Here is a 23,777-nt window from a genome sequence, read left to right on the forward strand (position 1 = left end):
CTGGGGGGGCAGAAAGGAGCCTAAGAATCTGCGTAAGGATAATGTGTGGATTCTTTTTTTTTTTTTTTTTTTGAGACGGAGCCTCACTCTTGCTGCCCAGGCTGGAGTGCAATGGCATGAACTCGACTCACTGCAACCTCCACCTCCTGGGTTCAAGCGATTCTCCTGCTTCAGCCTCCCAAGTAGCTGGGATTACAGGCATCCACCACCAGGCCCAGCTTATTTTTGTATTTTTAGTAGAGATGAGGTTTCTCCATGTTGGTCAGGCTGGTCTCGAACTCCTGACTTCAGGTGATCTACCTGCCTTAGCCTCCCAACATGCTGGGATTACAGGCATGAGCCACCGCACCCGGCCTCTTTTTTTTTTTTTTTTTTGAGACAGGGTTTCGCTTTGTCGCCCAGGCTGGAGTGCAATGGCGTGGTATCAGCTCACTGCAACCTCCGGCTTCTGGGCTCAAGCAATCCTCCCACCTCAGCCTCCTAAGTAGCTGGGACCACAGGCACATACCACCACGCCCGGCTAATTTTTTGTGTTTTTGTAGAGATGGGTTTCACTATGTTGCCCAGGCTGGTCTCAAACTCCTGAGCTCAAGCAATCCAACCTGCATCGGCCTCCCAAAGTGCTGGGATTATAGGTGTGAGTCACCTCACCTGGCCAAATGTGGACTTTTAAAATACTTTTCCTTAACTTTGAATTTTCCCATAATCCTGCACTACTGTCATTTAAAAAGGTAATGCATCTTTTCTTCAGAGCCCTGCACCAGGGTGTCTACAACCTTCTGTGCTTATGCAGGATTCGAGCCTCGACATTTGTCCGCTGCCCTCAGTCACTCCTGCGGCACTCACAGTTCTCTTCTCAGCATCTCCCTGTGTAGGCAGCAGGAAAGGGGTCTGTATTTCATGTAAGGAAGCTGAGATTGTCTTAAAAAGTCATCAAATAAGCTGCCAAGATATACTAATTGCAAGTCAAACTTCATAAGCAAAGTTTTAATTCACTTCTGCCATTTTGTGGAAATAGGGCTTATCTGGCAAACTTTCCATGTATAAAAGGGTGAAAATTGGCCGGGCGTGGTGGCTGATGCCTGTAATCCCAGCACTTTGGGAGGCCGAGGCAGGTGGATCATGAGGTCAGGAGTTCAAGACCAGCCTGGCCAAGATGGTGAAACCCCGTCTCTACTAAAAATACAAAAATTAACCGGGCATGGTGGCACATGCCTGTAATCCCAGCTACTCCAGAGGCTGAGGCAGAGAACTGCTTAAATTTGGAGGAGCGGAGGTTGCATGAGCCGAGATCGTGCCACTGCACTCCAGCCTGGGCGACAGAGTGAGACTCTGTCTCAAAAAAAAAAAAACAAAAAAAATCACAGAGCACTGTATTACAGACATGTCAACTGCTAAGCTTACTGTAACACAATACCCTACAAAATATAGGAAACCTACTTTTTTGTATTTCCCAGCAGGTGTGGGCTGGCTGAGTGACAGCAGGAGCTGGACATTTGATCTCCTAACCCCTTTAGGAAACAGCAAGTGCCTTCGCTCTTCATTTTCCCCTACAGTGAGATTCCAGCCATGCTTCCTGTAAGACACACCCGACATGGTGGGCAAAGGAAAATGAGAGGGTAGGAGACTTCTTTACCTGCTCCTTTAGGGCTCTTTGGAGCTCAAGATTGTTTTTGCTGCTGTTGTTTTTCTTTGAGATGGAGTTTCACTCTTGTTGCCCAGGCTGGAGTGCAGTGGCACAATCTCAGCTCACTGCAACTTCCGCCTCCCGGGTTCAAGCAATTCTCCTGTCTCAACCTCCCAAGTAGCTGGGATTACAGGCACAGTCTTGGCTCAGCCTGGCTACAAAGGCCGACGGTAGCCCTGTGGGATTGAGGATCTAACATGGACCAGTCTTCCCGCTGGTTTTCCCTACAGGAAATCTCCATCTTTAAGGACGTCACCAAATTCAAACATTTTGGATTTTTCTGCATGGATAAGTAAGCCCTGTCTGGGGGCTGAGTCTGGACCACAGCTGCCACCTATGCACTTGACCCACTGTTGGCATGGGGCCATCTGGACAATCCCAGAGGGCTTTACCCTGGGCTAGTGTGGGGTCAGGGCACCTTGAGTTCTAGGCAAAAGGAAAGAGGGTCAGCAGCAGGCACAAAAGCCAGAGGGATGGCTCAAGTATCTGCTTCATATGCCCTCCAGAAGCTAAGGGGACTCTCCACCACCCACACCACCCTCGTCTGCAGCCACTGGAGCAGACTATAGAAACACAAAAGGGGGGTTTTCATGCAAACCAGGCTAACATTTTTAAGTGAGGTAAAAGGCACGGTATTTTTAAAAATACACTTATGGAAGAATCTCCTTTAAGAAGGCAAAATCATTTAAGCAAGCAGATAATGCAGCAAAAGCATTCAGCCTCCTGAAGGAATGGCAGAAAAGAAGAAAGGGAGAGAGGAAATCCACTTCTGTTTATGGTTACATCCACTGTTTCAGATGTAATAAAGGAAGACAGTATGGGATTCAAATCCAAAAGGCAGTGAAAAGGTATCATGGTACAATTTCCACTGTACTGTGCCTTACTGTGTGTAAAATATGACATACTTCTTGAGGGCTGAGTGAAACCATAATGAGTATGCTATGTTAATTACTCAATAATAAACATATTTTGCCATAAAACATTCAGACTCACTGAGGTATAGAGTAAAAGAGAATCTCTATTCACACTGCCCGCTCAGAGGTAACTACTTTTAACTACTATTAACACTTCAACATGCAGACTGCCAGTTCTTTCACCATGTGATTATAAAGTTTATCTTTAAAGTAACAGGCTGGGCACGGTGACTCATACTTGTAATCTCGGGACTTTGGGAGGCCAAGGTGGGTGGACTGCTTGAGCCCAGGAGTTTGAGACCAGCCTGAGCAACAGAGGGAGGCTCTGTCTCTACAAAAATTACAAAACTAGTCGGGTGTGGTGGCACGTGCCTATGGACCCAGCTACTCAGGAGGCTGAGGTGGAAGGATCACCTAAACCTGGGGAGGTCAAGGCTGCAGTAAGCCGTGATTGTGCCACTGCACTCCAGCCTGGGCAACAGAGCATGATCCTGTCTCAAAAAATAACATTAAAATAAAATAAAAATAAAGTAATAAACAGGATCCTATCACATATATAGTGCCTATACCAGCAGAGCAATTTCTTTTCAAGGGCTTCCAACTCTCTTTTCTTGGTGCATATACTAGAACCCCAGCTCCTTTTCAGGCCTACAGAACCTGTGAGGCAGTGTCCTGGCCACACTGGTCTTCCTTCTCTTCCTGGAGCATGCCACACTCCCGCACATCTATCTTCAGACCCGTGGCTCCTGCAGTTTCTGCTGCCAAAACCCTCCTTCCCTAGAGCGTCCCTGGGCTGGTTCCTCTCACCACACAGGTCTGAGCTCCAGTGCCACCTCCAGGAGACACCTCCCTGATTGCCTGAGCTCCCAATCCATTCTCTACCGCGTGCCACTCTCTGTCTTTAATTTTTCTTCTTGTAATTTCTTGCCACCTGGAATTGTCTTATGGGTTTACTTAAATTCTGGCTTTCTTCTGCAGGAAAAGGAAACTGATCTTGAGGTGTTTATAAATGTAGCCCCAACAGCAAGGATAGTTCTCAGCATAGGGTGGACATTTAATAAATATTTCTTGAATGGGTGAGAGATTGATTTTTCAACTTAAAGAATTTAACAATATGTCAAATTCTTCCCATGGCAGTACAGACAGGTCAAGTTCATTTTTTAAGAGGCTGCACAGGATTCCATAGGCTGCACAGGATTCCATGGACTGGAATTTGATCTTTTCCATTACTGATGAACATAGAGTTCCTTCCAATTTTTCTCTCCCAAGCAGTGCTGCAGTGGAATTCCTTAGATATCTGTGCATAAGAGCACTGCACCATACATTCTATCTTTGGCCAACTTCATGCCAGTATCTTTTTTTTTGAGATGGAGTCTCACTCTGTCACCCAGGCTGGAGTACAGTGGCGGGATCTCGGCTCACTGCAACCTCTGCTTCCCAGGTTCAAGCAATTCTCCTGTGTCAGCCTCCCAAGTAGCTGGGACTACCGCACGTGCCACCATGCCCAGTTAATTTTTGTATTTTTAGTAGAGATGGGGTTTCACCGTGTTAGCCAGGATGATCTCCATCTCTTGACCACGTGATCCGCCTGCCTTGGTCTCCCAAAGTACTGGGATTATAGGTGTAAGCCACCGCACCTGGCCCATGCCAACATCTTAAAGCGTTATGTCGGCTGGGCATGGTGGCTCATGCCTGTAATCCCAGCACTTTGGGAGGCCGAGGCGGGTAGATCACAAGGTCAGGATTTCAAGATCAGCCTGGCCAAATGGTGAAACCCCATCTCTACTAAAAATACAGAAAAAAAAAAAAAAAAAAAATTAGCCAGGTGTGGTGGTGGGCGCCTGTAATCCCAGCTACTCGGGATGCCGAGGCAGAGAGCTGCCTGAACCCGGGAGGCAGAGGTTGCAGTGAGCCGAGATGGCGCCACTGTACTCCAGCCTGGGCTACAGAGCAAAACTCCATCTCAAAGAAAGAAAGAAAGAAAGAGTTATGTTATAATTAATCCTGCAAACTCATCCTTCGAGCCCTAAGTCCCCTCCTCTGTGACTCACCCTGACAATGTCACTCTGTCCCATCCCCTCCAAGCCCAGTGTTTGCTAACCACTCTGCCTAAGTAGAGTCTATTCATCTTTGAATCTTTAGTGTCAGAGGCCAAAGTGGCCCTCAAAACTGGCTTGACTGAACAACAAAAATAGTTAACATGGATACAATTAGAATGAATATTCTGAGAATAGCTAATGTTTGCTGAGTAATAGGGAGACTATTTGATTTGCTGTGGATACCAGGAAGTTTTTAGAATAGAAGGGGATATTATTAATTCATCATGTTGAGACAGAGGGCAAACCAGGACTTGTGGCCACCCCAGTAGTGGCACAGATGCCCCATCAGGACTCTCACTTGCATTGCTCCCTTCGTCCTCAGCAAAGGCGTCAGGCTGGCCCTTTTACTTGTCTATTTTATGATGAGGAAGTAGAGCATGAGGTGGTTAAGTCTGTAATCTGAGGTTACACAGCCAATGAGAGGTGGAGCTGGGATTCAAATCCAAGTCTGTCTGTTATCCAGCTCCAGTTCTTAACAACCGTGTTCCCTACATGTAGATTTACATAAATAATTCCCACTTCCTAGGAAGAGAATGTCCTGCTCCACAGTCTTGGGAACCACTTGAGATCAGTCCTTTGTGGCAGTCAGGAAAAGGGGAGCACACAAAGGAAGGTGAAGACAGCAGAGGCCGGGCGCGGTGGCTCAAGCCTGTAATCCCAGCACTTTGGGAGGCCGAGACGGGCGGATCACGAGGTCAGGAGATCGAGACCATCCTGGTTAACACGGTGAAACCCCGTCTCTACTAAAAAATACAAAAAATTAGCCGGGCGCGGTGGTGGGCGCCTGTAGTCCCAGCTACTCGGGAGGCTGAGGCAGGAGAATGGCGTGAACCCGGGAGGCGGAGCTTGCAGTGAGCTGAGATCCGGCCACTGCACTCCAGCCCGGGCGACAGAGCGAGACTCTGTCTCAAAAAAAAAAAAAAAAAAAAAAAAGACAGCAGAAACACCACGCTTTCCATCTGTGCTTTCACAGTGCAGCGCAGAGCATCCACACACCACACAGGGCCATCCTGCCCCTCTCTGAAAACCCTGTGGGACAAATACCCAAAAGGCAAAGCACGGGCAGGGCAGGTTCCCTCACCCAGAGGCAGATCTGGTGTTCCTGGCTGGCACTGCTGTGTGTGGAGCAAGGTCCCTAAGGAAATGAAACCCCTCTCCACAGGAAACACTGCCACTCTGAAAAGAAGGTAAGAAAAACACTCCCTGATTTTAATCACAGATTCCAAACAGAAGCATGAAACACATCTTTGCCAACAGGTACCTAGTGATCATCTCAAGGGGGTAGAGGAACAATTTTAAAAAATAGATGTAAAAATAGCTAGGCTAGCCGGGCGCGGTGGCTCAAGCCTGTAATCCCAGCACTTTGGGAGGCCGAGACGGGCGGATCACGAGGTCAGGAGATCGAGACCATCCTGGCTAACACGGTGAAACCCCGTCTCTACTAAAAAAATACAAAAAACTAGCCGGGCGAGGTGGCGAGCGCCTATAGTCCCAGCTACTCGGGAGGCTGAGGCAGGAGAATGGCGTAAATCTGGGAAGCGGAGCTTGCAGTGAGCTGAGATCCGGCCACTGCACTCCAGCCTGGGCAACAGAGCGAGACTCCGTCTCAAAAGAAAAAAAAAAAAAAAAAGCTAGGCTAGAGCCAAATGACTCACAGGTAACCTTTTTGTAAGTGCCAACATTCAGTCAAGAAAGGGAACCTGATGGCGGACACCAGGATGGAATTACCCTGGTGAACTGGTTTGCGATGAAAAACAAAACCCTGAAAATGGCGAGTCCACTCTGCTTCCTCCTTGTGCTGCTCACGCAGCACCCACGTGCGACTGCAGATAGCGACTGGGTAGAAAAATTCTGTCAACTGAGTCACTAAAGACCACTGGGACTTCCGCTTTGTGTCTGAAGAAATTACTGCTACACAGAACACTGTCCTGCTCTACATAACTACAAAACCTGATACAAGATATGAAACAAAACTCTTCTGACATGGGACAAAAGATAGGGTAGGACTGTGATTCCTGCCAGAAGGGAAACAAACAAGGTGGCCACTCTTTCCCCAGGCCCCCTGCTGAGCTGACGGTCTAAGGCTGAGGCTTTAGAGGGCTGTCCTGTTGAGTCGGGGCTGAGCTGACGGTCTGAGGCTGAGGCTTTAGAGGGCTGTCCTGTTGAGTCGGGGCTGAGCTGACGGGCTGAGGCTGGGGCTTTACAGGGCTGTCCTGTTGAGTCGGGGCTGAGCTGACGGTCTGAGGCTGAGGCTTTACAGGGCTGTCCTGTTGAGTCGGGGCTGAGCTGACGGGCTGAGGCTGAGGCTTTACAGGGCTGTCCTGTTGAGTCGGGGCTGAGCTGACGGGCTGAGGCTGAGGCTTTACAGGGCTGTCCTGTTGAGTCGGGGCTGAGCTGACGGTCTGAGGCTGAGGCTTTACAGGGCTGTCCTGTTGAGTCGGGGCTGAGCTGACGGGCTGAGGCTGGGGCTTTACAGGGCTGTCCTGTTGAGTCGGGGCTGAGCTGACGGTCTGAGGCTGAGGCTTTACAGGGCTGTCCTGTTGAGTCGGGGCTGAGCTGACGGGCTGAGGCTGAGGCTTTACAGGGCTGTCCTGTTGAGTCGGGGCTGAGCTGACGGTCTGAGGCTGGGGCTTTACAGGGCTGTCCTGTTGAGTCGGGGCTGAGCTGACGGTCTGAGGCTGGGGCTTTACAGGGCTGTCCTGTTGAGTCGGGGCTGAGCTGACGGTCTGAGGCTGGGGCTTTAGAGGGCTGTCCTGTTGAGTCGGGGCTGAGCTGACGGTCTGAGGCTGAGGCTTTAGAGGGCTGTCCTGTTGAGTCGGGGCTGAGCTGACGGGCTGAGGCTGAGGCTTTAGAGGGCTGTCCTGTTGAGTCGGGGCTGAGCTGACGGGCTGAGGCTGGGGCTTTACAGGGCTGTCCTGTTGAGTCGGGGCTGAGCTGACGGGCTGAGGCTGGGGCTTTACAGGGCTGTCCTGTTGAGTCGGGGCTGAGCTGACGGTCTGAGGCTGAGGCTTTAGAGGGCTGTCCTGTTGAGTCGGGGCTGAGCTGACGGGCTGAGGCTGAGGCTTTACAGGGCTGTCCTGTTGAGTCGGGGCTGAGCTGACGGTCTGAGGCTGGGGCTTTACAGGGCTGTCCTGTTGAGTCGGGGCTGAGCTGACGGTCTGAGGCTGAGGCTTTAGAGGGCTGTCCTGTTGAGGCGGGGCTGAGCTGACGGTCTGAGGCTGAGGCTTTAGAGGGCTGTCCTGTTGAGGCGGGGCTGAGCTGACGGTCTGAGGCTGGGGCTTTAGAGGGCTGTCCTGTCGAGTCGGGGCTGAGCTGACGGTCTGAGGCTGGGGCTTTACAGGGCTGTCCTGTCGAGTCGGGGCTGAGCTGACGGGCTGAGGCTGAGGCTTTACAGGGCTGTCCTGTCGAGTCGGGGCTGAGCTGACGGGCTGAGGCTGAGGCTTTACAGGGCTGTCCTGTTGAGTCGGGGAAGCTGCACAGAAAGAGAGCTCTTGGACATCTACTGTAAAGTCCCCGTGAGTCTTTGACTGATACTGATCAGTATATATGTGGGATGAAACAAGAGGCTGGGGAAAGAATCATTAAAAAGAAGTAGACTGAACAATTCCAGAAGCTGACATGGGGCTGGGATTTGTATTCCCACCAGCCAGAGTGGAGAGAGCTCCCAATACCTGAGACACCTTAGTTAGGGCCCTGCTACTGTGCACCAGTCCTAACAAAGTTTAAATGTAAGCCTCAAAAAGGATTAAACTGATGCCAAGAGACTTAGATACATGCCAGAAGAAAAGTCTAGAAATAACACACAAAAAACAAAAAATATATATATATTTTAAAAAGTCCAGAACTCCATAAAGGAATGCAATAAAATCTTGTACTCAACAACATAAAGTTCACAATGACTGACATCCAATCAAAGCTTACTAGCAAGCAAAGTGCAAGAAGATGTGACCTATAAGCATGAGAAAAATCAACAACAAAACAGACCTAGAGTTGACAGAGACGATGCAATCAGCAAACAAGGACATTAAAACAGCAATTAGAAATGTTTCATATGCTCCAGAACATAGAAGAAAACATGAATATCAAGAGAGAAATGCAAGAAATGAAAATAACCCAAAGGGATCTTCTGTAGATGAATTATAGAATATGTAAATGAGAAATACACTGGGTAGGATTAGCAGGAGATTCCACATGGCAGAAGAAAAGATCAGTGACTTTGAAGACACGGCAAAAGGAAATAACCAAAATAAAGCACATAGGGAAAAAAAGACAGAAAAAAAAAAAGGCAAAGCATATTGTGGGCCAATAGCATGCTACCTCTCATAATGCGTAAATTGAAGTCTCAAGGGGAAGAGGAAGGAGGAACAAAAAAATGTTTATAAAGAAATAGGCAAAAGCTTACCAAATTTGATGAAAGCTATAAACTCATATAAACTATAAACCCAAGCAGCTCAATGAACCAAAGGTGAATATAAAAAGAACCACACCAAGGCACATATAAATCCAGTTGCTACACACCTATCAGGACAGCTAAACTTTTTGAAATTAAAATAAGTGTGGTGGCAATATGAAGCAACTGGCACTCTCTCATACATTCTGATGGGAATGTAAAATGATACAGTCACTTCGAAAAACACTGGGCAGTTTCTAAAAAAGTAAAAATGTACTTACCATATGACCTAGCAGCCTTAATCCTAGGTATTTACCCAAGAAAAATGAAAACACATGCAAACTGTTCTTAGCCCAAATCTGGAAAACCCCAAATGTCCTTCAAATGGTGAACAGACAAACAAACAGTGGTGCAATAAGAATGATAAACTACTGCCACATGCAAAAACATGGATGTCTCTCAAAAACATGACAACTGAAAGAGAGGAGACACAAAAGACTATGTACCCCATGATTTCATTTAAATGACATTCAGGAAAAGGCAAAACTACAATGACAGTGCAGATCAGTGGGTGCCAGGGCTCAGGACAGGCAGGGGGATTGACTACAGAAGGGCACAGGGGAGCCACGTTGGGCTATCGATAAGAATATGCCACACCTTGACTGTAGGGGTAGTTATGACTGCCCACATTTGCCAAAATTCATGGAATTATATACTTAGAACAGGTCCATGTATTGTGTGTAAATTATACCTCAACAAAGTTAATAAAAAAGAAAATCTCTGCCATCCTGTGGCACAGATCAAAACATTCCTGCAATAGTGCCTCATTTCCAGAACAAGGCCTCTGAAGGGACTTCACTCAAAGGATGGGATCAGACTTCCGGGGCAGAGTCCTTCCCACCTGGCTGCCCCCTCACACAGGAACAGGAGTGAGTCATGTTCCATTTTCAGGTCAATACCCTTACAATGTAACAAGCTGGGGACACAAACTTGACTGCCACTTGTAGGCAGAAAGCCCAACTAAGCCAAGCTTTGCCAACAGGGGCTGCTGACTGATTACCAGGTGACCATTACTAAGAACATCACTCTGTAAGTGGCCACCCCTCCTCCAGCTGGTGAGTATCATCTTCTAGGGCCACATCAGAGTCGTCCCTGCTGCTGGGAGCTGTGTGCCCTCCTCCAATGGGGTGCAGGGAAAAGGCTCTGGGCCTCCGCTGTCAATCTCACTACCACCACTGCCTGTGCAGTGCAGCTTTGGGCTAATGACAACCTTAGTACCTATGCCACATGGGCGGTAGCAGCATAAAAAAACTGAATACTGGTAAAGTGTGTCCAAAAACGCCCAACATTACGTCACCGCCACACTTTGCTTGTCCCTCTATGTAGCACTGAGTACATGGTTTCATGATGATCTGTTTTGGAGGGAGTTGTATTAGAGGAGGGTTCTAAGCACTGGTTCTTGACTCAAAGACAACTAGTTTGAATCGTTGTTCCACCAATCCCAGCTGTGACCTTGAGTAATTTACTTAATTTCACTCAACCTCAAGTTTTCTCATCAGTAAAATAAGGACCTTCACAGTACCTCCCTCCCACAGGCTACCCTCCTCTGAGGGAGCCTCATAGGACTGATGGGCTAAATAAGAGAAGGCAGGTTAAGAGAAAATGTGACTATGACACCAATGTGACTGTCTGAGCTACTGGATCCAGGCAGACCTAAATCCAGATGTGTGTCTAGGGAGCCAATAGATTCCCTTTATCACTTAAGCTCTTCTGAGTTGTGACTGTCTCTTGTGACTAAAGGTGACCTAACTGACAAAGCCTCTTTCATCAGGCAGGACAAAATGCCATCACCACAGCACTTTCAGGCTCTCTGTCACTTACCTGAGAGTGAGATTCCTTCTGCAAGCCCATAAGGCAGATAAGCAAAAATGATCATCATGCCAAACTCCAAGGAAGGTGTTTTCCTCAAGTCAATATGCTTCAGCACGTAAATGACAACTGTCAAGGAAGGAGAATCGAGGGAGAGTTGATGGGAGATGTGGAGAAGTCACAAAACTGCTGCTTTCCAAATATATGAAGTAAACAGGTACAGAAGATTTTGGAACGTCCCAAGGTTACAAATGAAAATTTGTCATTATGGATTTTTTTCCTTTGTAGGGAGACTGTTGCTATAAGAAACAAAACACTAAGAAATGTAAATTCCGGAGATAAATGGTGGTGGAAGATGAAAATCAACCTAAGTCAACTCATTTAAAAATGCTGACTTAGAGGGCTGGGGATGTGCTGGGCCATGGCACGAAGCTGGAGCTGCAGACACACCAAGGTCAGTTCACTCTGCCAGGTTCCTCCCAGGGCCATATCACCCCGACTCCTCCAACAACATCAGATGAGATCACTAATGCTACCCATCTTGCTTTCCCCATCAGTTTTGAGTCAAAGACAACTAGTGTGAATTGCTGTTCTAACTGGGGTTCCAGGCCCTGTTGAAGCGCAGTCTTTCCTATTCCTGGAGATTTCCAAACTCATGCCCCTGTAAAAGGAGAGAGCCTTGTATATATTGAAGTATCATTCACAATGCCTATACTGGAGCTCACAGTACCCATTTGCTCCACTTCATTTTGATAGATACTTTTTTTTTTTTTTTTTAAAGAAAAAGATATAGAGGAAAATACTGAAATGGAAAAAATTTTCTTTTCCATTCTGTTTATTGGTACAATATGAGAAGCTGTCAGCCAACTCAATAGAGCCTTTAGACTTCTAGATAAAGGAGTTGATGGGAAAATTCAACAGGATGGCAGAAAAATATGCCTGTAACCAGGCAAAAGAGTTTCTTCCGGCCATCTGTGAAACAAACTGCTCATGGAGGCGGGCCAGGTGGCCATCTCCCTGAGACATAGGCTTAGGCGTGCACCAAAGTGGTCTACTGCCTGTTACTATTTTAAACATAATGAAATTTCTACAGCAATAAAGGTGTCGTTGGCCTTAACAAGACTCTTTCCATCTCCAGCTAGAAAAACTTATTGGTTGTTAAATAACAAAATCAGTGCAAATAACTCAATGGAACACATTTTGAAAGCCCCTTTTTCAATCCTTCTGGATAAACACTTTCGGTGGGATAAAAATTTTCTCTGTTTAACATTTTATTTTTATTTATGTATTTTTTAGAGACGAGGTCTCACTATATTCCATTGCTCAGGCTGGTCTTGAACTCCTGGGCGAAAGCAATTCTCCAAGCCTTAGCCTCTTAAAGTGCTGGGATTACAGGCGTGAGCCACTGCACCTGGTCTATTTGACATTTTCAAAGAAAATTAATTTCTAATTTTCCAAATGTGAAAAGTAAGATGGCAGAAAATGAAAATCATCTGAGTGTGGTTATCATACTCTGGGAACTGAGAGGTCCCCAAAATCATATCTGATATCCAACAGTGTATATGTTTTTTAAACTTTGAAAAGTGACATTCTAAATTTCATATGTTAAATTAAAAAATCCTTGAGTTAGAGTGTTTCTCAAACAAAAACTAAGCAAAAAATCCTCCTTTAAGCAAAACCTTCATCTAAAATTGGCCCCCTTAAGAAACAGGAGAAACTGGCTAGAGACAGAAGCCATCAAGAATAATCTCAACCCTGTATGCTCATCACATTAAAAGGATATTAATGCAGAAATTAAGCCAGTGAGAGTGCCGAGCGCTGCAGAGCCAAAGAACATTTTGAGGAAGTAGTCAAGGGCTTGTAAAAATGTTTGCCACCCACTGACATCTGACATATTTTTTCTTGTTAAACCTTCAGCTGTGCTAGGAAATGAAAGAAAACAGAAGTTAAAATGTTATATATACAAAGGTCTTAGAAATTAACTTAAAACTTATCTCTTGCTTATTCCCTCATTCATTCATTCATTCATTCATTCATACCATCATTCATTCAGTCAGCCAAACGTCTACTGTTCACCTACTTTGTCCCAGGTACTGTTACTTTCTGGGGTTCAGAGATGAGAGCAAAGTTGCTGCCCTTAAGGAGCTCCTCCCTTCAGGCTAACAAGGGAGAAAACAAGATGAACACTAAAGACAATCTGCAGGAAGGGTAGAGGGCTGTAGAAACACAGGATGGGCGGGTAACTAACTCAGACTGGCTGGGCTCAAGGAAGGTGCTTGAGAAAATGTGGGCTGATGCCGGGCGTGGTGGCTCACACCTGTAATCCCAGCACTTTGGGAGGCCGAGGTAAGCGGATCACTTGAGGGCAGGAGTTCAGATCAGCCTGGCCAACATGGTGAAACCCTAACTCTACTAAAAATACAAAAAGTATCCGGGTGTGGTGGCACACGTGTGCCTGTAATCCCAGCTACTCAGGAGGCTGAGGCAGGAGAATTGCTTGAACCCAGGAGGCAGAGGTTGCAGTGAGCCAAGATTGCACCACTACACTCCAGCGTGGGCAACAGAGCAAGACTCTGTCTCAAAAAAATAAAAAATAAAAAAGGCGGGGGGAGGGGTGGGTTTAGATTTGGGATAAAAACGACTTGCCCAGGTGAAGAAATGGGGGAAGGCACCCAGTGAGGGAACAGCATCTGCAAAGGAAGGGAGCCCATGCATATGCAGCCCATTGTAGGAACTTTCAAGTACCGAGATTAATGCAGCTAAAACGTGGCAGGGGGAGTGGTGGGGCGGGGGAGGTGGGGGTGGGACAGTGGCAGGAGGCAAGGTGACAGTAGTGGCAGAGGAACAGGGCACAGCCCGGGAAACGCACTGGTATTTCAGCTTGAAGGCCTCGGAAGTCAATGGGAAGGATTTCAGTACAGAAATCTTGTGATAAAACCTGAAATTGAGGCTACGGCAAGAAGTCAGATTAGAATGGAGCTACCCAAAGAAAAAATGCCCGAGGTTTTAGGCTGAGAGGGAAGATATAGGAGACATTAAGGAGGAAGAAATCAAAGAACTTTCCTTTTACTGTAACAGAACAAAGTAAAATGTCAGATGTTATTAAATTTAATTGTTGGTTTTGTTCTCAAAGGTAAAAGCATTACACCATTAACATGGAGTTATTCTCATTAAATATCCTCCTCCTGTCTCTCAAATCCATCCCCTTTTCTCCCTCCCCTACTGCCCTTTACTACCAGGGATAAGTCTCACTGAGCTCTCTCTCAACATCCTTGTCTTCCTACAGACCAACCCCGTTCTCCACTCAGTGGCCTAAATGATCCCCCTCTTTTTGTTTTTGAGACAGGGTCTCACTCTGTCACCTAGGCAAAGTGCAGTGGCGTGACCTCAGCTCACTGCATCCTCTGCTTCCCGAGGCTCAAGTGATCCTCCCACGTCAGCTCCAGAGTAGCTGAGACCACAGGTATGCATCACCACACTCGGCTAGTTTTTGTATTTTCTGTAAAGATGGGATTTCACCATGTTGCCCAGGCTGGTCTTGAACTCCTGGGCTCAAGCAATTCACTTGCCTCAACATCCCAAAGTGCTAGAAATACAGGGCCTAACTGATCCTTTTCAAAGGCACACCTGATCGGGTTACCAGCCTGTTCAGAACTCAGAGTTTCCCGACATCACCAGGAAGCCCAGTCTTAGTCTGACCTGGCTCCCACCTGCCATACCTCTCTGACCTTACCTCCTCCTCCCCAGATCTAAACATCTGGGCCACACTGTCACTAGCACCTCCCAGGTGGTCACCATTCACCTTTCCCTGCCCCAGCTAACTCCCTATTCATCCCTCAGAACCCAGGATCAGTGCCACTCCCTCAGGGACACCTGCCCTGATCCCTTCACGAAGGCCTGCCCATGTAACGTTTGTCATGGTGTCTGACTTCTCCTTCACAGCATGGGAAACTGTAGTGCCTCATTCCACGAGGATGAAGCCTGTGTCCATCTTGTTTGCTGCCTTATGTCCGGGGCTTAAAGCAGAGCCTCGCACACAAAAGACAGTCAATACCTTTTTATTGACTCAGCAAATGAAACAAAGAATACTCAACAGTAATACTCAGCTTCATCAATCACCATGTCATGAATTGGTATCGTATTATTATTATTATTATTATTATTATTATTGAGATGGAGTCTCGCTCTGTTGCTCAGGCTGGAGTGCAGTGGTGCAATCTCGACTCACTGCAACCTCTGCTTCCAGGTTCAAGCGATTCTCCTGCATCAGCCTCTCAAGTAGCTGGGATTACAGATACGCACCACCACATCCAACGACTTTTTTTTTTTTTTTTGTATTTTTAGTAGAGATGGGGTTTCACCATATTGGCCAGGCTGGCGTGGAGCTCCTAACCTCAAGTGACCCGCCTGCCTTGGCCTCCCAAAATGCTGGGATTACAGACAGGAGCCACCGTGCCAGGCCCCAGGATTGGTATCATTTTAAAGCAGAGTAAGATGAAAAGGTAGCTTGGTCAAATAACCTCAGAAAGCCTTTCGAGGAAATTTACAGCACAAAATAACATTAAGGTCTGACACGTCTTGCAAAAAAGAAATCTAACTTTCTTCATGTGAAAGCTTTGCAGACTCATTTGAACACACAATCTCCCCAATCCCCCTTCTTTCTAGCAGATCACAGGTTAACATCCCACCTTGAAGAATGTGGCAGCCAACAAGGGCTCATACTGGAAAAGTGCTTTTGAAGGCCATGATCACCCGCAGTTCCCAAAAATGGATCTGCAGGCCACACACATACAGTGCCCGGCCTCAGCCCACGTCTCTACCATGGCAGGCACCCAGGCTGGTTTCACTGCTTTATTTTTATACAGAGTAGCCTGAGGCCCAAAGAGAGTGAGTCACGGGGTAAGGTCACACAAAGGGTTAACAGCAGATCCAGGACTGAGGCAATGGTTTCTGAACTCCAGGTAATGAAAGTAGAATTTGGACTCTTTCTGGCCTAGTAATTTTCTATGTTTTGTTTCTTAAGGTCATGTTTCTCATACCTTAAATAATAAAAGGGAGTATTGCTTCAGGGTCCATTTCATGAGCTTAAACTGTAGCTGGAGAAAACAAAAGGTTTCCTCTATAGCAGTGACTTTAAGAACACACTATCATAGCAACGAATCAAAGTTGAAAATGAATTCAAGTTACTGAAGAAACAGAAGACATTTGCTTTCCGGCACTCATGAAGGTAACAACACTAAAAAGGGGGTAATTCATTCACATATTCAGTTGCAAAGATAAATGTGTCAGCTCACTTTGGAGATGATCGTTTATGAAGCATACCTCTTCAAAACCAGATGTGATTCTAGCTGATAACCAAGGAAAAGTGACAACAGCTCCCAGAAGCATATTTTCTTTTGAACTAAAAAAAAAAAAAAAAAAAAAAGGGCAGGGGAAGTCTGACATGCCCCTTTTCTCTCTCTTCTGTCTAAAAATGAGCCTCCCAGGTCTGGCTCACAAGACATTCCTTCTGAGAAGCCTTCCTCATATCCTTAATGGTCTGGTCATTGAGCCCCTCCGGCTTACAGCACCATGTTCACTTCTCTATGGGCATCTTTTGCCCATCATGGACCGAGTTCATCAAATCCACCTGGCTCTCAGCAGTATCTGGCACATAAAGGTCCCTCACCAAATGCTGATGGCAGATGACCAGCCGTGGCTGGAGAGTTCATGAGGCTGATTCTCCAGTCAGCTTGGGTCTCAGCAGTGGCAGTGCTGCTGGTGGAGGGAGGCGGCCGGAAACTATACATGCATGCTCCACAGATCCAACCGTGGGAACTGTTATCATAGGCGATCTTGGGATTCTTTTTTTTTTGAGATGGAGTCTCACTCTGTTGCTCTGGCTGGAGTGCAGTGGTGTGATCTCAGCTCACTGCAACCTCCACCTCCCAGGTTCAAGAGATTCTCCTGCCTCAGCCTCCCAAGTAGACAAGATTACAGGGACCCACCACCATGCCCGGCTAATTTTTATATTATTAGTAGAGACAGGGTTTCACCATGTTGGCCAGGCTGGTCTCAAACTCCTGACCTCAGGTGATCCACGGGCCTTGGCCTTCCAAAGTGCTGGGATCACAGGCATGAGCCACTGTGCCCAGACCAATCTTGGGTTTCCAAAGCACTTTTCCAGGAAGAACCTCTGGCTACAGACAATGACTCCATCATTTCCCATCTTAAATAGAAAAAGTCTCCTAATCTTTGGCTTTTATAACAGAACTGGAAAAGCTCAGAAAAGATCCTACCTCTGAAAAATTATTTTTCTTTAAAAAAATCAGAGACAAAGCAATTGAGTTTAGCTCCCAATGCATAAAAATAACTCATGATGTCACCTCCAAGTTGGACAAAATTCCTTGTCACAAATGTTCAATATGTGTAGCCAGGATACGAGATAAAAGTAAAAACCAGAACGCTAAGCAGCTTTCAGAGTAGATCTTAAATAAGAAAAAATATTACCATCGGATTTTTTAAAGGTCTTGCAGCATGCTGTATGATAATATCCTAATAAAGCTATAGAAATTTCTGCCAAGAGAAACATGAAAAAGCCAATAGTAGGAAATTGGTTAAGTAGATCACAGTAAACCCAGAAAAAGGAATACTCCGTAACCAGTAAAATGATGTTCCAGAAGACTGTTTTATCAACTGTGTTCAATGGAAAATAGAATACAGTATTTGGGGTATAAGCCTATTTAAATAAAATGTATATATATTTACACCAAATTGTTAACTATATCTCTAGGTAGTAGCAATGTGTGTGATATTTCTCCCTTTTTTGCTTGTGTATTTCCTAAATTTTATAAGAATATATGTACTACGCTTAGAATAACAAAAACACTTCTAAGTTTGGTTTTTTTTTAAGGCCTGTTGAGCATCTCTTGCCATCAGGCAGTATTTGGTAAGCTCCTCCTGCAAAGGAAGGGCAAAAACAGGGCAAAAACTGAGCAAACATGGTGAAAACAATAACTGGGGCAGGGAAAGAAAAGGAAAGGATGTCACGTTACCTGGTGCTGGATGATTTTCTCGTAGTATCTTTCCTTTTCTTTTTTTTTTTGACACAGAGTCTCACTCTGACGCCCAGGCTGGAGTGCAGGGGCGTGAGTTTGGCTCACTTCAACCTCTGCCTCCCAGGTTCAAGCGATTCTCCTGCCTCAGCCTCTCGAGTAGCTGGGATTACAGGCGTGAGCCACCACGCCTGGCTAATTTTTGTATTTTTAGTAGATATGGGGTTTCACCATGTTGGCCAGGCTGGTCTTGAACTCTTGGCCTCAAGTGATCTATCTGCCTCAGCTTCCCAAAGTGATGGGATTACAGGCGTGAGCCACTGTGCCCGGCCCTGTAATATCTTATTTAACTATTCAGTCCTCAATTTTAGTCCTAGGCTGAGGCATTTTATTCCAACATAAAAATTCTGAATATAGTCTATAAAAAAACTTTTAAGAAAATGCCAACTACACAGAGTGGTTATGCTTTAGCAAAGGCAGTAAGTCAGCATTCAGCTAAATGGAAATTCTATTATCTAACAGAACACAGTCTGGCCTCTAACGTTCTCTTAGCTCATTTTTGATACACTATCCAGGGCTCTTTTCTCCACTTGCTTTGGAGTTTTTTGCAGGGAGGTGGGAGAATGGGGTCTTGCTATGTTGTCCAGACTGAGCTCAAACATCTGGGTTCAAATGATCCTCTAACCTCAGCCTTTGGAGTAGCTGGAATTACAGGCATGAGCCACCATGCCTGGCTTCCTTCAACTGCTTTGTCTGTGCCTTTTCTGTGTTTTGGCAAAATTGTTTGGGTTTCTTGACTGCATGTTAACAACCACCAAAAAATGCAGAGTTCAAGGAAATATCCCTGCATCAGAAAAATATATTTGAGATTATCTTAAATGCATTTCCTTTCCCCAATGATTTTGTTTTGTTTTGTTTTTAAGACAGGGTCTCACTCTGTTGCCCAGGTTGGACTGCAATGGCTCCATCATAGCTCAGGCATGTGATATGACACCCAGCTAAAATTTTTTTTCTTTTTTTTTTTTTTTTTGAGACGGAGTCTCGCTCTGTCACCAGGCTGGAATCCAGTGGTGTGATCTCAGCTCACTGCAACCTCCGCCTCCCAGTTTCAAGTGATTCTCCTGCCTCAGCCTCCGGAGTAGCTGCGATTACAGGCACCTGCCACCATGCCCCGCTAATTTTTGTATTTTTAGTAGAAACAGGGTTTCACCATGTTGGCCAGGCTGGTCTTGAACTCCTGACCTCAGAGGATCCACCCACCTCGGCCTTCCAAAGTGCTGGGATTACAGGACTGAGCCACTGCGCCTGGCCCCCAATGACTTCTTGACATTTTATTATTCATCATTAACTTCTCAGATCCCATCAATTAGGGCAGTAATACCAACAACTATTTGAAAACAAATTGCAGTTTCCAAAGCAGCGTTTACACAATAGCATCTTAAGGCAGGGCACCTATCCGCATTCCTACCTTATTTTAAAGTTGTGAAAAGGAAGGTGACATGCAACAGCTAGTGGGGCCTCTGTCTACTCCTTTTGTCTCCAATGATGTTGCCTGAACATTGACCCCTCAACAGGCCACTTCATCATATCTGGGGAACTTATTAAAAACCCATGGTCTTGGGACTCACCCCAGACCAAATGAATCAGAAGGCTCTGAGGGTGGGGCCGAGGAATGTCACACTTAATAAGCACCCTCAGTGATGTTGAGAACCTGGGCTCAGAAACTGCTACTAAAAGGTAGGCCAAAAAAGGTGGGCACAGCCAGGAGCAATGGTTCACACCTATAATCCCAGCACCTTGGGAGGCTGAGGTGGGCAAACTGCTTGAGCCCAGGGGTTCAAGACCAGCCTGGGCAACATGGTGAAACCCTGTCTCTACAAAAACTTTTTTAAAAATTAGCTGGGCATGGTGGCAGGTGCCTGTAAGTCCCAGCTACTCGGGAGGCTGAGGTGGGAGGATCACTTGAACCCAGGAGGTTAAGGCTGCGGTGAGCTGTGATGGAGCCACTGCACTCCAGCTTGGGTGACAGAGCGAGACCCTGTCTCAAAAAAAAAGGGGGACTCTGCTCTTTTAACCACCCCTGGAACCTGACCATATTCTTGCAGCACATCAAGGCTTGTCAGGACAGAAAGATGGAGAAAGACAGTGGGTGAACTGATCACCCAGAGGACAAGCAACTGTACACATGCTGCGGGGAAATATCTGCCTCTTCATTACAAGGATCTTTAGTTCTGTCACATGAACAAAGTCTGTTCTCTGCCCCATACTTACTTGGTCAGAACAATGGAGACTGCATCGTTGAGAATACTTTCTCCAAAGACCAGCATGTTGAGCACTGGGTCCACATGAAGTGCATTGAAAATAGCAATAGTGGCCACTGGATCAACAGCAGATATTAGGGAGCCAAACGCAAAACTGTAAGAGACAGAGGGAAGGGGAGATTCTGTAATGTGTGTCACCCAGTCCACATATTAAAGCATTAAAGTCAAAGGCCATATTTAACAGAAAGCAAAACTACACACTAGAGCTGAAGTAACTATAGAAGGTAGCATATTTTTTCCCACTTATCTGCTGTTGACATTGTGGGTGGAGTGTGAAAGGCCCACTCTAAGTTGAGTTGTTAGGAATGGCCTGGTTTTCTACTGTCAACACAGAGACTTGACTTTGACCAATGACGGAAGAGAGACTTTTGCTTAGATATATTTATTATATACCGCCCAGTTCCACAGGTCAGAGCAGCTGGAGTCAAATGGCCCATGAACTCCTGCATCTGACCTCTGCTCTGCCCCTTGCCACCAGCCCCTTGGAGTGCTGTCTGTGACCAATCCCAGCCTGCACTCAGATTTGCAACATCTAAGAAAGTGTCAAAAACCAGGAGTAACCCCAGTGTGCTTTGGGGGTGAGTGGCGTGGACAGCCGATAGAAACACTGAGGCCATCTCCTAACTGGGCCAGTGACCTCACTGACAGTCCCCGTGAAGAGCTTATCACCCCCAGCAGATATGTGCTGATTGTCTAACATGTTTCAGGCATGGAGGCTATCACGGCCGGCACTGTTCTAAGCACGTCACATACGGTGACTCAACAATCCAGTCAGTGACTGTATGAGAGACTGCTACTACTGCCCCGATGACAGAGGAGAAAACCGAGGGACAACGGGATGATGAAGTAACTTGTTCAAGGTCACTCAGCTAACAAGTGGCAGAGCCAGGCTATCTGCCCAGAGTTGGTACTCCTCCCCTCAATAGTAGATACAGCAATACCTAGAGATGAAGGCAAATTCAGACAACAGCAAGTGTGACCCGGGAAATCAATTGAGGTGACGTGAGAAGGTGGGGTGTGGGTGTGGGTGTGGTGTGCGTGTGGGAGCCACTTAGATGGGGGGGTTCTGGAGAGGCCTCTCTGAAAGGATGACACATGTAAGCAAGAACCTACATGTTAAGCAGCAGTTGGCCAGGCCAAGAGCTACAGGCAGAGGTGACAGCAAGTGACTCCTGAGGTGAGAGAAAGCCTGCTGCCTGAGGAACAGAAGGAAGGTGCGTGTGGTGGCGGGGGTGGGGCGAGTGGCAGGAGCCATAGGAAGCTGGCAAGGGAGGCAGGACCAGCTCCCTCAAGGGGCCTCGTGGGCCACATGAGCCTGGACAATTCACTCTCCCTGCCCTTTGGTGATTTTCCCACAAGCCTCTGTGCCATGCCTGGTGCAACTTTCTTTCCAGGGCAGCAGAATGGTGGGTCTGCCCCCTTCCACAACACCAGCCAAAACATGGAGCCCCCAAGGGCCAGTCTGTGTCAGTCATTAGCCAGAGACGACTGCCTGAGCACTATACTCCAGCCTCAGTGAAGTGCAGGCCCAGCCCAGGCTCCCAGGTTCCCAGCCTGTGTCAGTCATTAGCCAGAGATGACCCACCCTCACCAAGCCTGGGTCTAGGGGGAAGAGGATGCTCGGCCTGCGCAGCCTTCGATGGGTGATCTTTTGGCTGCAGGGTCAGGGAGAGGAGAGCTGACTGAGGAAATGCCTGGCTGCCTTGCCAGGTACAGGTCTCTCCAGAAGTCAATCATTTGGCCTCTGGTTTCCATGGTAGCTGCCTGTGAATGTGATTCATGTGCATTAAACCAGAGTGCCTCCGGATCCCAGGCTGAGGATTCAGTTCCCAGACTTTGCCTGTCCTCACAGAGGTCATCACAGGCCTGTGAGCTCCAAGGAAGGAGACGCTGGGTTTTCATCATGGGTGAATTCCTAGGGTCTGTACTGGGTATGGCCCAGAGACACTTGCAGAAGGCAAGCAGGCAGGCAGGCGGGAAGAAGGAAGGGAAGCAGGAAAGGGAAGGTAACTCCACTAAACAACTGCCCATCTGGGAGATCCTATTTTGTTGGTAGCTGGTCCCCAGGCCCGTGCACCACAACCCAGACAGAGCTTCTGGTTGCTCTTTTATTCCCACTCTCATCAACCACAGCCACATCACCAGAGGCCGTGAAGGAAGGAGGACAATGTCTAAAAAGTGTATCCTGGGCCGGGCACAGTGGCTCACGTCTGTAATCCCAACACTTTGGGAGGCTGAGGTGGGAGGATGGCTTGAGCTCAGGAGTTCAGGACCAGCCTGGGCAATATAGAGAACCCCACCTCCACACACACAAATTAACTGGAAGCGGTACCACACACCTGTAGTCCGAGCTACTCGGGAGGCTGAGGCAGGAGGATAGCTTGAGCTCAGGAGTTTGAGACTACAGCGAGCTGTGATCATGCCACTATACTCCAGCCTCAGCGACGTGCAGGCCCAGCCCAGGCTCCCAGGTTCCCTGTCCTATGACTCTCCTACCCCTGCAGGATATACTTTTTATTTTATTTTTTTTTAAATTTGTTTATGGGTATTCATTGTACAATGCTTCACCTTTTCTGTATGTTTAAAATGTTTCATAGTGAAAGGTTGGGGCAACGTTCATCTTACGTAAGTCGAATGATGTCTCATGTGTCCCTAAAATGTATAAAACCAAACTGCTCTGACCATCTTGGGTACATGTCATCAGAACCTCCTGAGGCTGTGTCACGGGTGCGTGTCCTCAACCTTGGCAAAATAAACTTTCTAAATTAACTGAAAAAACAAAACAAACAAAAGGTTGGGGGAAATGCTTTGTATAAATCACGTTACACATTTAGTTTGCTTGGGAATCTAAATTGAGGCAGAGTATTTCTGACAGTGAAGATGAAAAGTCTGAAATACAAACTGTTCAATCATTGAGAGGTCTGTATGGAAAGAGGATCACTTCACCTGGCTGTCAGCTGTTCCACTTCACTTCTTTAGGACCTCGCCTTTTAAATGCCAGAAGTTCAACTTAAAAATGTACTTTCTTTATTCCATAACCCCAAAAGATAGCAACATCAACAAAATGAAAAAGAAATGGACAAAGGCAGTGAAATAATTCAGGATCTCTAAGAGTGAAATCTCTCTCCAGCAAGATATCATCAGAACAAAACGAAACATGTGCAACAAAGTTACTTTTGTGTTTTCTACAGTGCAGAGGTTGCAAAAGATAGTCTGTGGCTCTCATGTTTGATCTGCATGGTGTTTGTGAAAAATTGAGCAAGTTGTCAACATTTGAAAACTGGAAAATTCCCTACAAAAATCTAGAAACCTAGCCTCGTTTTGAAAGAAAAATTATTTAAAATAGCCACCAATTCCGGGCCCAGATTTCCACATGGTAATCATGAGTTGGCACTGAGAAGTGGCTGTCCCTTCATACAGGGTGTGTTCTCCCACTGGCTGCTGCCCCACCGCTAGACTCACA

At 46.7% G+C, this 23,777-nt stretch overlaps 1 protein-coding gene across 5 annotated transcripts in view; it reads right to left on the reverse strand.

The window, feature by feature from the left end:
• Positions 1–23,777, reverse strand: part of LOC105470698 (solute carrier family 9 member A8) — an 80,415-nt gene that overhangs the window by 15,880 nt on the left and 40,758 nt on the right. For all 5 annotated transcript variants that reach the window (XR_011613258.1, XM_071079158.1, XM_071079155.1 and 2 more), the window contains exons 8-10: positions 20,265–20,408; positions 12,743–12,881; positions 10,972–11,077 (exon numbers count right to left, since the gene is read on the reverse strand). Coding sequence is in view for 4 of the 5 variants with exons in the window: in XM_071079158.1 (XP_070935259.1) it covers positions 10,972–11,077; positions 12,743–12,881; positions 20,265–20,408 (389 nt within the window). In the remaining variant the exon portion in view is untranslated. The remainder of the gene's footprint in view (positions 1–10,971; positions 11,078–12,742; positions 12,882–20,264; positions 20,409–23,777) is intronic.

This window comes from Macaca nemestrina, chromosome 15 (genome assembly GCF_043159975.1).
Source record: "Macaca nemestrina isolate mMacNem1 chromosome 15, mMacNem.hap1, whole genome shotgun sequence".
Taxonomy (NCBI): Eukaryota; Metazoa; Chordata; class Mammalia; order Primates; family Cercopithecidae; genus Macaca; species Macaca nemestrina.